Source organism: Accipiter gentilis, chromosome 12, assembly GCF_929443795.1.
Source record: "Accipiter gentilis chromosome 12, bAccGen1.1, whole genome shotgun sequence".
Classification (NCBI taxonomy): domain Eukaryota; kingdom Metazoa; phylum Chordata; class Aves; order Accipitriformes; family Accipitridae; genus Astur; species Astur gentilis.
Window position 1 is genome coordinate 25832077 of NC_064891.1, and position 12325 is coordinate 25844401.

Below are 12325 nucleotides of genomic sequence, written 5' to 3' on the forward strand. Positions count from 1 at the left end.
CTGGAGTTCCTCACAGACAGGATAAATCCCACACAGGGAGACCATAAGCTATCTGCAGCGGTTTCCCTGTGTGGGTAGGCTTCCCTCCACTTTCACAGGTCTCCAGCGAGAGAAACTGAAATGTGCCAACCTCTAGTCAGCTACATGAATCCCTCTGCTCTCTTCATCCAGCTCTTGATGTCTTCTCTCACCTAGACAGGAGCAGCAGGACCTACAGAAGTTCTCATTTATATTTGAGTATCTTAACCTCCCCTTGGCACTCCTTAGCATCACCTCTTTTACTCCAACCTTGCTACAGCCCTGGTCTGCAAGGCTGGTGAAATTGAGAAACAATAAGGAACAGTGAGAGAGCAAACAGTTAATAGTAACTAAACAAAGTTACCAAGATGTGAAAGGAAATCTTAAAAAACAAATGCAACAGCACAAAAAGGAAGAGACTGTATTATGTGCAGGGGCTCGGTATAGATTCATACCAGCTCTTTCTCTTGTCTGTCTTTCTAGTCTACAGAAGATTTGAAGAAAAATATTATAAAACCTAAAGGATGCTTTGAAAGTTCAGACAATTGTCCTATGTGACCTGACCTGCAGTGACAAAGCTGTAATCTTTGGCATTTGTAGTTTTTGTCGCTGGTTTCTCCTGTAGGTCACATTGCCCCACCTGATTTGGAGGCGTGCACTGTGGTGTTACTGGAGCATGAACCTTGGCCACAGAAAGCTGACCTTTTTCCAACAGCAGATGCACAACCTAAAGAGATGAAACATTCTCCAGTTAACTGGCAACAGTCATGGAAATAGTGCAGTCTAAAGCATGTTTCTTTCTAACTTGTCAGGGTCCTAAGTTTTACAGCAGCAAACTTTAGACACCTCCCTCCCCATACAGCCTCAATTTATTCCTTATTTTGAGGGCTGCAAGTGACAACCTCCAAAATACACTAATGGACTTGCAAGATACTTGCCAACACACAGTAAGAAAGGGTTTTCTTCCAATAACGCTGTGAGGGTGTTAGTAAGTGTCAGTGTCATTTTCACATGCATAGAGGGAATAGAGTTAAAAGCATTTTATGAAGTGAGCACCAATAGTAGTCCTTAGCAGCTCTGAATGTGTACATTCACGGGCTAGTTTCAGGTGTGCATGTACTTCCACATATGAAGCAGCTGCCATAAATAGCACTATTAAATGAGGAGACACCACTGACAGAATCAGGCACTATCCAAGAAGGCCAAGACTCAAGTAAAGCTACCAACACAGCATGCAAACACAGCTGCATATATAGAGGCCCTTGTTTCCTCAGTGGTTCAGATTTGGGACCTGTCTGTAGCATGCTGCTGCAGCTGCTTTCCAACCAATGCACCTGGGCGTCCCTCCTATGAAGCCCAGGGACAAGGAGAAACCAATTCCATGCAGACCTCTCATCCGCACACAGAGCCAGGTGGGCAACAAGACTCAAGGCCCAGGAAGTCAAGGAGTCTAAGAAAGCACACCTGAAGCAACCAGGACCCTGGAGAGAATTTCAGTCTTCAAGGTCCTTTACCTCTTTTCACTCATGAAGATCTGGTTTACCACAGATTGGAGTAGAACCGGCAACCACTTACCTGCCCAGTGTTTCTCAGCGTTTCAACAGCTTGCTTATGGGTAGCACCTTCCAAACTAATCCCATTGACAGAGAGCACACGGTCACCTACAAAGACAAAGCAGGCAGAACATCATCTATGAAATGTATATGACACACAGAAACCTTCAAGTCTCAGCTAATAAGGACAGCTACTGAAGTAACTTCTCCCTCCCTCCATACTCTGAGTCAAGAAGAGAACTTTGCAACTAAACCATATGGTTGGACTCAATGATCTTAAAGGTCTTTTCCAACCTAAATGATTCTAGGAGACAACCCCATGTCAAACCATGTTAGCCATCAGAATGATAGCCTGCCACAATGCTCAGACTCTTTATTAAAAACAAATCTTAGTGTACAGTGGGAATTCTCACTTCAGTAAAGAATGTGGCCTGGCTTATGTACAAGAAAAGCTGTAATAATTACGGTGATTTTCTGCACTGAGTTGCCCAGCATGCCAAGCAAGAAGGCCACAAATAATACAAAGCCCTCTCTCTCCATGGCTGGAACAGAGAAGTGTTCTCCATTAACACAGGCTGCATTAGAAAAAAAGAGAAAAATCCTGCAGCCTATCTCCCATTTTCCCCCTCCACAGTCTCAGCAGTTTTCTATTGGTTCTGCAGTTGTTCCACACTTTTTTTTTTTTAGCTATCAAGGCAATATTTAAAATGACAACTGCAAATGCAGTGGCTTGGAAAAACAGCTCTTCTTCCCAGTGAAAAAGGTACAATGAAAGGAAGCAGAGTTTCTAGCTTCTAAGCCACAGTGTATTGTCAAGTCCACCACAGACAGTTATCTGCCCTTTTTTCACATTAAGAGTCCCGACTGAAAATACTGAAACACTACCTTTTTCTATTCTGCCATCTGCTTCAGCTGCTCCCTTAGGAATAATCGCTTTCACATAAATACCACCATGCCTTATGCTAGTATTTACACCACCCTAAATGGAAAGCAAAAATAGGATTTTTTTAGTCTTTTTGCAGTTAGAATGCTTTGTAATTGTGTGACAGTGTCACACAAGAAAAATTGCACTCAGGAAGCACTTGGGCTACTGGCACGTAAAAAGAACAGCCAAACTATCAAAACCAAAATGTTACACAAAGCATGTTTTTGCAGTCATGCAATTTAATACAAATGAAGCTGGGATAAGGAGATTGTAAAAACATGATGCATCACAATGCAAATGTATCCCAAACCAAATAAACGTCCTTCAGCAGAAACATGTCTGCATTATACCAGACTTTACATGCTTGCATGCATATCAAAGCTCAGAGATGTGTGAGAGCACAGCATGCCAAAGCAGAAGATGCATACCCATGCAGTGTCCTACTCTAATACACCCTCTCTGATGTAACATGAAACTAAGGAGTGCTGCTTTCTTTGAGCTCATACAAGTTTGAAGGCCTAAGCTGAAAAAATCTGCTCAAGCTCAAATGGCATTGGTTTTGGAGGGTCTTAGCCTTTCTGCTCATTGCAGAGGGGGTTGGACTAGACGATCTTTAAAGGTCCCTTCCAACCCAAACCATTACATGATTCTGGCTCACTGCTGCACTATCAGTGCTCCTCCACAAACTTGGAGGGAAGAGGGAGACCAACAGTGTATTAACGTTCACTCCCAAAGTACACAGCATTACATGTGAAAACTTAAAACACAGAGCTAATTGTACACCTCTTTTCACCACTGTACAGGAAAGCAATGCAAGGGGCAGAATGGAGGCTGAAAAAGGAAAGGTCAATGAAGATACCACTTGGTGATCCTTTAAGGGAAGTCTTTGCATTGGTGGGTATCTTCTAACATTTTCTACAAAGCCAATGCATGCATACAGCAGGACTGATGCTATTCAATAACCAACTCATGCTGAACCTTTGCTCCTCCAGCTGTCTCAAGTTATAAGCTTGACAAAGCAATATGACTTTGAATAGACTGGGATACTAAAATAATAGAATTTCATTCTGCTCCTCTTACAATACTAGCCATATATATGAAAACAGTGCTAGGCTTGTAAGTTGGCACTCCACCTACATGCCTATCTGTATGGTCACATTTGGGAAAAGGCCAACTTAGGTATAAACAGCCAGTGAAAGCCACCAGTTTTGAACCACAGCTAATAACTGCTCTCTATTGTTATAATTTAAGCAACTTTCCCTTTTTCAAATTACCATGTAGTCTGGCAATCAATCAACCAGAGATAATGTATTTTTGAACACAATACAAGAACAGGAACAGTAAAAAATGTGTGCATCTCAGTTATAAATCATTATCTTTTCCCCTCAAGTGCCACTCTGCAGTATGGCAGGCCCTAAATGTAAATTACCTTCAAAATTTTATAGCCCCATGAAAAATCAGTTCATTAAAAGTACATTTTTGTCTCATATTGCAAGAAAGCAGTGTCAGCCAGGTCTTACTTGGATTTACGTAGCTTTTGGCTTTCTGTCTTTTATCCAGCAGAGGGAGAACACTAAACACGGTATATGTGCGTACCATGCATAGATACTCTCAAGTAATGCTACCACTTCTACTGCCTGCAATGCCAGTCAGGGAAGGTCTTATTTCTCTCCCTTGTAAATTTGCTCCATTATTAGGTAGCAAGGGACAAAGACCATCTTGCTTTTTGTACTCACAAAGCCGCATCTGTGATAAGATTCTATTAGGACTTTGGGTATCCACCATAAAACAACAAACAAGAGTTGCTTAAAGGGCAGTTGACAAGAAAAGGTATATAAAGTAGTATTACTTTTCAGCTTTGGTAATATAATCACACATCAGTAAAACCACATACTTAACAGTGACTCCAGAAAATATTTTGTTTCCTTGTAATTTAGCAATTTAATGGGTTGCTGGGAGTAGAGAAAAAGAGAAAACATCTAAAAACCTTGTCAAACAGTACCGTGACACTTATTCCCAAGCCGTTATCTTTTTTGGCTAGTTCAACCTCAAAGATATCTCCAGGTTTAAGAAGTGTTGGAGTAACCTTTTTAGAATTCATTTTGTTTGCTGTATTCACTGAGGAAGATTCCTTTATTTAAAAAAGAAAAAGAAAAAGAAAAAGAAACAAACAAAACAAAAAGAATTATTTGCCATTAGAACAGAAGTTTACAGTTAAGACCCTAAAAGGTGTAGTTTTGAGTCAGATGCAGCCAAAAGGAGTCCACATGGCAAAGTACCAATTAGTAAGACTCATAGGGCTCATTGATTTAACTCTTTCATTGCTGTCATTGAACAGGTTTAGCACAGAAATATGCTCGGCCTTCAGCAGCTGAGTCTTTACTGTCAAAGTGAGCTGGTCACAGAACACAGAAACTATAGTACTTCAGTATTACAGCAGCCTAGGGGTCTGTCGGATTGATTTGCAGGAGCTGCCACAACTTGATTGAATAACCTCCATCAGCTGAAAAGAGGAATCACTGGAAGTTAGGAATTAATTTGTAGTACTTGCCATTGTGTACTTTTGGAAAGGTGAAGCAGCAAGCTGTCTCTGTTCAGAGCATGGCTCACTGCTGAACTTCACTACACAAGAGCAATTTTCCATGGATTAGATCAATCCCAAAGGACAACGAGTTATGCTGCTACCCATTTCAGATGCATCACAACCACTTTAATCTAGGAAAAACTTAATTTCTGTGCCAGGTGAATAAACTTACCTCTAGGGGTGGTCACTAGACTATAATCATATTGGACAAACACAGAATTGAAAGAAGGTTTTCTACAGAATCAATAATTGCACTATACAGTCATTCCACAGCACAATCTGCCTCCAGCAAGACATGCCCATCTAGTGACATTGGAAAGCTGGGAAGTTGTTTCAAGTTACAGGAGTGACTTTCTCAATTTTGAACAAAATCGCCAAACTATTAGAAATTAGCTATTTGCATTTGCCATTAGCAGGATAAGCTGCGGGCTAGCCTGTCCTTCTACCTGATTCACACCCACAGTCAGCTATTCCACTACCACTATTATACTGATGGGAAATATTCATATGAAATACACTATGCCTTTTTAGCTGGTTGTTGCTCCTGACTGCTGGAATAAGTCGCTTCATCCATGTCAGAATCCCCTCGGTCAGAATATTCCACAGATTCCACTACCCCAGGCCTTTTATTTTTTGCTCGAGTACTGTCAGACGAGGATCTTCTCTTCTCATTCATTTTAGAAAGCCCAGACTGGGAACCACTGTAATGCTGAGGATCCTGCTGAGCTCTACCACTTGCATGTTTGCCAAAGAAGCTGGCTGGCTGGCTCTGAGACAGGCTGGCACTCTCAGTTCTGGAATCCTGGGAGCTCATGCTTCCATCCCGCTTGCCTCCCAACAAACCAGACAAACTCCCTGAAACAGGCCTCTGGTGACCATGGGACCAGTTGTGTTCTTCTGAAGAGGACTCTGCCTCATTGTCCTGCACCGATGATGGCCTCCTTAAATAACCCCTGGTTCCATTACTGATGTGTGCAGCGTTAGACGATGCTGAAAACCAGGAGACAAGACAGTCATCAGTAGATGGTAACATCTTATCTGAGGTATGACTCAGATTTCTCAGCTTACAACCACATAAGATTTTAACCATTCATATTACGCAGAACACTTTCTGTTTATAATGCAGCTGGTGTGTCCTCACTGTAACACACTTCTTTGTTCAATCTCAGAATACAGTTTCAAGCATATACTAGCTGGGGTTGCTTACAGAGGTGACTGCAGTTAGGGTGATGTTTTACAGCTCAGTTGATTAGATTAGTAATTTTAAAGAAACACAGGAAGTACTTTATAAAAGGTGTTAGAGAAGGCCGAGTGCTCAAACTCAAAGAAAACCTCTTTAATAATAAGGAATATTTCTCTCCGTACCTTTGGGTAGCTTGTCCTTGGGCTGAGAGATAACAAGTGTCACGTCTTCAGGTGCATTCTCCAAAATTTCTAACGCTGCATGGTGGCTGACGCCTTCTAAACTTGTGCTATTTATGGATATTAGTCGGTGTCCTGCACAAAAGGGTTTGTTCAGATACAATCTAACATCTATATTTTTATCCATCAGTGAGAATGTGGAGTACAGGTCTGAAAATCTCTACACAGCGCATGGATTAAAAATTACTAAAATTTGAGTGATGCTGGAATAGGGAACCCTAATCATTAAAAAAACCCCACCAAACCCAAAACACACCAGAAGAACTGGTTATGAATATTTCCTCTTTTTAAACCTGCCAAACCCTTCCATATTATGATTTCTACCTTTTCTGCTGTAAGAAAAAAACATGCAAAAGCAAAAATCAAGAAGTGAAATAAGCAATATGCAGTTGAGTTCAAGGCACAGACTAAAATGAAAAGGAAAAAAGAAAAAAGCAGGTAATAAATAAAACAAATTATCCCCCGTCCCCCGCTACAGTAGTCTTATGGTTACATTCACTTTTTCCAAAATCAAAGTATGGATTTTGAGTTTTAAAACATTGAAATTACAAAGCATCTATACAGAGGCAATAGCAAATAAAGCCCTTATCGTTACATGTAACTTTAATTTTCTGCTACTTCAAGCTTTATCATTTTTACTTTGGTTCGAATGATTTTTGTTTTCATATAGTTTAACAAAGTATCACCAGTTTTCAGAAATTATCCAGAAGGTAACTGAAAGTCAGCATTTGTAAGGGACTGATGCCCACAGCCATAGATGGAAATGGTACTACATATGTGTTTTGTCTTTTCTTTCATGTATACACCTCATCTTATTTACACTATTCACCTGGTTTTAGAGATCCTTCCAAATCAGCTGGCCCTCCGGGAATAACAGAGTGAATAAAAATTCCCAAATCAAGTTTCCCAGTCCTCTCTCCGCCAACTATTTGAAAGCCTATTAAAAAAGGCCCAAAGCAGGCAAAAATGTCATTCTAATAAATATAAAGTAAAAGAAAATTATACATCTCAAAGAAGTCTACATGAAAGTAAATGGTAAAGCTTTTTTGATTGTTTTATTGCATTCTCTGATTCTGAGCAAGTGATTCAGACTTCATCTATCTGGCTTTCCAGAAAACTCCAGCCAAGGCTACAGAAGACACTTGTGGCAAAAGAAGCACATGCACAAATAGATGACACTAAATGTACATTCACTGACCAGATGAAACATATTTTCTCTTACCTAAAAATTTCTGGTTTTCTCTGTTGTTAGATGCTTCACCTAAATGTTTGACCCTCGTCATAAGAGCTGAGTTTTTGAACTCCCTGTTTTCTTTGGAGGCTTCTAACCTATTTCTACTAATTCTACCAGGTAAACCTGGGAAGGATGTTCAAGACGAAGAAAAAGAAAATAGAAGATATCAGGTCTTCTCTATTCTAGCTAAAACAGCAAAGTACCACATATTGCATGAGGAAGAATGAGAAGTAGTCATGCATTTCATATGAATTTCCTTCCTTTTTGGTCAACTCTTAAGTTATTGTGCTGGTTAAACACTAAATATTATTGTCTTGTAGGCTTTTTCCACTCCCCAAATTTACGCAACAGTCGTGTTTTGAATGACAGACAGAACAATGTCCTTAAGGACACTTTAGAGATCCTGACACCAAATTATTCATTACTCATACAGGGAAAAATTATGTTGGTTTATGAAAAAACTCAGCAGTAGAAGGAGGAATGGAATGCAAATATCTTGTCTTCCAGGCTCCTTAAACTTCAAAGTAGTGTTCCATCTGATGATATTATAAGAGTAAGAAAAACAATCCACAATTAGCTCATAATGGGTTTTTAATGTCCTTTTTTTGTTTAAAGCCTTCAAGCTGTCACAGCTGTGAGGTATCCACATGGACAAAAATCTTGTACCTGAACACAGAGATAAACTTTAAAGGCCAACTTTTACAATGACTAGTTTACAATATAAATATTAGCCTACACTTACAATATGGAAAAACTGAGAAATAGACTTGCTTAACATCACTTAACAAATCAGTAGCAGGTGCTATCAAGTAAGTCCAGACTTCAGCATCTTAAATGCCTTTAAAATCCAGCTACTGTCTGCATTGCTTTCCTTAGTCCTACAATAAATACTTAAATACAGACTCGAAAACTTTATTTTTGGATTCTAGGAACACACATGACAACAACAATTTTAAAGCCACTTACCTAAGCCCAATTTTTCATCCTTTTTCAAGTTCACCAAAGTGATCTCTCTTTCCGGTGAGGCAACTCTGTTCTGTGTTGTTTGCAGAGAGTCAACTGAAAAGCCAACATTTCATGATCAGACACTACCTGAATGATTCCCTTCAGGTTTGCCTTGAAGTTGTATTCCATTTAAAAAAAAAAAAAAATAATAATAAAAAATCACTTCTCTGATAACCTGAAAAGCTGTTCTGAACTAGTGGGTCCAACTTTCATCTTCCAAGCCATGTCCAAATAAAAAAAACAACCCACCACTGTTATAACTCACTCCCATCTTCAGCAGTTAAAATCTTTTATTCCTCCTAAGAGCAGCACCTAGCATAGTCTCTTGGAATCACAACACAAGTGAGCCCTAGAATCTTCACATTTATTAGTCTCAGTTCAGCGAAGTATTTAGATCTGTGTTTACATGCCCTGCTTAGGTAGGCAAGATGTAAGCACATTGGTAAAAGTTAAACTGAGGCTTACTATACAAAGTTACTAAAAGGTACTCAATGAGTCCTCTTAATGGTGGTCATTCATTAAAAAACAACCAACATCAGAAACATCTACTAAACCCCATCTTGTTTAAATTTATTTCCTCATTTGCAACTCCACAGGCTGCTGATTCTGCCTCTTCCAAAATTTGAACATCCTCACAATAGATTTATGTGACTCCTGAGGGTTCCCAACAGGCTACAGTAGAACCAGGCACTAAAGAGACAGAAGGAGCGTGATTTGGGCGGGGGCGCGTGCAGGGGGGAGCAGGCAGTAATCTCCTGAAATTTCAGGAAATGTCAGCACACTGTAAGCCTGAACTCATGAATTTGCTACCTAGAGAAGATACAACTCATTCGGTCTAGAGTACCTGGCATACTTTTGCCCTAAGTGGAACATCCAATTCAACAATGGCAGAAACCTACTGAGCACTACACACTGGTACAAGCAGAAAACAGTGGTGCAAGAGAGTGAGACAGACTACACAACCTGGAGGAGTTTTTCTTCCACAGAACCAAGTCAAACCTAAAAATTAAAAGAACTAAAAAGAAAACACAGTCTTCTCAGGCTATACAGAACCAGTAACATCACAAGTAAGTGAAAGGAGCTTTGAAGAGCGTGGTATGTTAGGTAATAGCACCCTTCAAGTCTCAAACTAAACAGACACTATTCATATTTGAAAAATATTACACACTGATATCAAAATCTCCCCCAAGCAGCAATCCAAAAGAAATATTAGGAGTTGTATTTAGGAAAAGGTCGCAGCCAACTAACTGGGAGAACTATTAGATTTAAGAATAGTGAAGAAACAGTACAGGTGGAACAGTGAAGTACTTGAGAAATGCTTCACAAACTGACTGAATTAATTTTATAGGCATATTATTTATTGACTTACCACTCTCTTTTAACAGTGTTGATGATGGAAGCTTTCCCGAAGTATTCATGCTAACGCCTGTGACATGAATGGAAATGTTAGACATAGTTATCAATTTTTTTTTAATACAAAAGCTACCAAGAAGTATTTCAGCCTTTACACAGTACACATGAGCTCATTCACAGTATCAGATTACTTACTTATTTTAAAAATTAATAAACATGAAAGTAGTTTTGGATTAGCAAATCCAAATTACTCATGTACTTTGGTTGTAGTTCAAGGTTCAGACAGATGGCAGCTCATGCAAAGGCAAAGAATTAAAGAAAGGACAGAAGTTTGGCCTTTACAACCACTGTTAACTTCAGATAAAATTAATGGATCTTTGAAAAACTAAGTCAAAGACTACATTTTTTATCAGGATTGGATAAATATGCCTAAGCTAATAAACCAACACAACAGGAGTCTTGTAAGATTTTGTACAATAACAAGTCAGTTGCTGCAGTAACAAGCAATTTGAACCAGGTATTTCTATGTAAATTGGTTTGCATATAGAATCTTTTTTTTTTTTTTTTTTGAATGATCAATGCCAAGCAAATATGGCCATACTTTAAAGAGGATGAAATAATAAATGTACTAAGTTATGAAAGTAAATGAGGTAAGTTAATTCAAGTTTCTTAGGAAAGCACTCCTGGCCTTTCCCAAACCTCTGAACCCTAAAGTTTCAGCTGATGAGTTTCATCATGCAAAGAATGTGTATGTCCCAGCACAGGCAATATGATTCAGCAGGGCTTTCTGATATGTAGCTAAGATCCTTATCGGAATTGCTGCCCAAAAGATTATGGGTAAGCACATGATAACACTAATCGTAAAGCTAAAAGCACAAGATAAATGGCTGCAACCAGTCCCTACAGAAACTGTATGCCTCATATCACACTTCAGTAGTTTATGCTCTCAGTACTGAAAAAGCATGGTTCCCAAGTCAGTCCTGGTTTCAAGTGCAGTGGGGGCAGATGCAGTAAGCATTTGCATGTCACACTGTTTTGGGTTTTTTTGTACAGTTTTTTTGCAAGTTTGTTTATACCAACCCCCATAAAGTTAACCTTCCTCCACTTTTTCTGATGTTCTGTAACTAATCAATATTTTAATAATGAGCAAAAACAAAGCAACAAAAAAGCAAGCTAAGGCTGCAAATGTTTCAGTCGTAGTTTTATTATTCTAACAAGGAACCTCCTATAACCAGAAACTGATGACACACAGATATTGAAAATTAATGTACAATAACCCAATGTGCAAGTTTAAGTCTATTCAGCTGCTCTGAATCTTGTTTTTTAATGTGAACTATGTATTTTTATTGCCTAGTAAGACTATTTGTGTGCAATCTAATCCTTGCCAAGAAAACGGAGTAAGTACATCTGGCTCAGCCTATTACAAGAGTGTTTTTGTTAAACACCCAATGCACTGCAAAAAAATTGTACCTAATTTATTATATCCAAATGAGACCAAACAAAAAAGAACTGTGCAGTTACTGCTCAGAAGTACTAGCCAATAGCCAGCTTATGTCAAACTCAGTCCACTTCCAAAAATCACTCCCTGCACCCTTTACACAGAAAACACTAAAAAAGTCCAAGCTTGACAAATGAACTGTGAAGACTGGCAAATTATTAAAAGATCCATACAATAAAACGGCACTCTGAAGTCGCAAAATGGAAGGTGTTTTCTGGAACAGCTTTTACTGTCAAGTACCAGTACTTTGTACATCTGTGTAGATTGGTGTTATCCAAAGGAGGATTTTTTCATTCATTCCAACAATTATTCAGGAACAACAGGCAATTGGCCTGGATTACTTTAACATGTGACATTGATCCCTTTTTCAAATAAAAAGATTACCATCAGTTAATAAATATATCAAAGCATTACACCCAAAGCCATTTTAGAGGTTAGTTAGTAAATACGGTAATATTATGTTTTGCATGCTGACCTACAACATAGGCTTGACTGGTATCTTCGGTGGATGATGAGTCTGATTCATTTTTCTTTCTTTCAGGGCTTCTACTTAAACCTGCATGAGATTTTGAACTTAAAGGGGAGAAGGAGAGAAGGGGAACCAGACAGAGGGAAGAGGAAGTTGGGAGAGGGAAGGATCAATGTAATAAAATAATGGTATGAATAATAAATCAAAACTGATGCAAAATGTACATTGACTGTACACAAAGATATTGCAGGGTGGTCAGAGAGA

At 39.0% G+C, this 12325-nt stretch overlaps 2 protein-coding genes across 3 annotated transcripts in view; both read right to left on the minus strand.

The window, feature by feature from the left end:
* Positions 1-12325, minus strand: part of PTPN13 (protein tyrosine phosphatase non-receptor type 13) — a 127110-nt gene that overhangs the window by 21046 nt on the left and 93739 nt on the right. Inside the window, exons 19-28 of the mRNA XM_049815289.1 lie at positions 12068-12165; positions 10111-10167; positions 8703-8795; positions 7332-7439; positions 6446-6577; positions 5604-6070; positions 4499-4627; positions 2457-2550; positions 1594-1679; positions 583-745 (exon numbers count right to left, since the gene is read on the minus strand). Coding sequence (XP_049671246.1) covers positions 583-745; positions 1594-1679; positions 2457-2550; positions 4499-4627; positions 5604-6070; positions 6446-6577; positions 7332-7439; positions 8703-8795; positions 10111-10167; positions 12068-12165 — 1427 coding nt within the window. The remainder of the gene's footprint in view (positions 1-582; positions 746-1593; positions 1680-2456; positions 2551-4498; positions 4628-5603; positions 6071-6445; positions 6578-7331; positions 7440-8702; positions 8796-10110; positions 10168-12067; positions 12166-12325) is intronic.
* MAPK10 (mitogen-activated protein kinase 10) overlaps positions 1-12325 on the minus strand; it is a 315557-nt gene that overhangs the window by 5505 nt on the left and 297727 nt on the right. The window lies entirely within an intron of this gene.